The 339-nt window shown below is 47.2% G+C and overlaps 1 protein-coding gene across 2 annotated transcripts in view; it reads right to left on the reverse strand.

The window, feature by feature from the left end:
- The window catches only part of LOC119581847 (receptor-type tyrosine-protein phosphatase T-like), a 25860-nt gene that overhangs the window by 6181 nt on the left and 19340 nt on the right, over positions 1 to 339 (reverse strand). For both annotated transcript variants that reach the window (XM_037929986.1, XM_037929985.1), the window contains exon 8: positions 145 to 288. In XM_037929986.1, the coding sequence (XP_037785914.1) occupies positions 145 to 288 (144 nt within the window). The remainder of the gene's footprint in view (positions 1 to 144; positions 289 to 339) is intronic.

Genomic DNA, 339 nt, shown 5'->3' on the forward strand with positions numbered 1-339 from the left:
GAGTACTCCAATCTGGCTTGAGTTGCCAGATTTTTTCTTTTCGAGATCGGAACGCGCTATGGTCATCGACACCATGTTTACCATTCCGAAGAGATTCGCTGGCAGGGTTCATGTTGGAAAAAAGGAAAAAAAAAGTGAACATACCCTTCCCGCCTCGATGAAATTGGCAACCATAATAATGATGTCCATCTTCTGTTCGTATATCATGCGCCAGAAGTCGCCGATGGTGCTGACGTTTGCATCCTTGGGTCCTTGGGACGCAATGTACCTCAAGTAGCCACCAAAACCCTGAGGAGAGAGGGACGCGGTTCAAGAAAATATGAGATCGAAACCGCTTGG

The sequence above is a fragment of the Penaeus monodon genome, chromosome 15, assembly GCF_015228065.2.
Source record: "Penaeus monodon isolate SGIC_2016 chromosome 15, NSTDA_Pmon_1, whole genome shotgun sequence".
Lineage (NCBI taxonomy): Eukaryota > Metazoa > Arthropoda > Malacostraca > Decapoda > Penaeidae > Penaeus > Penaeus monodon.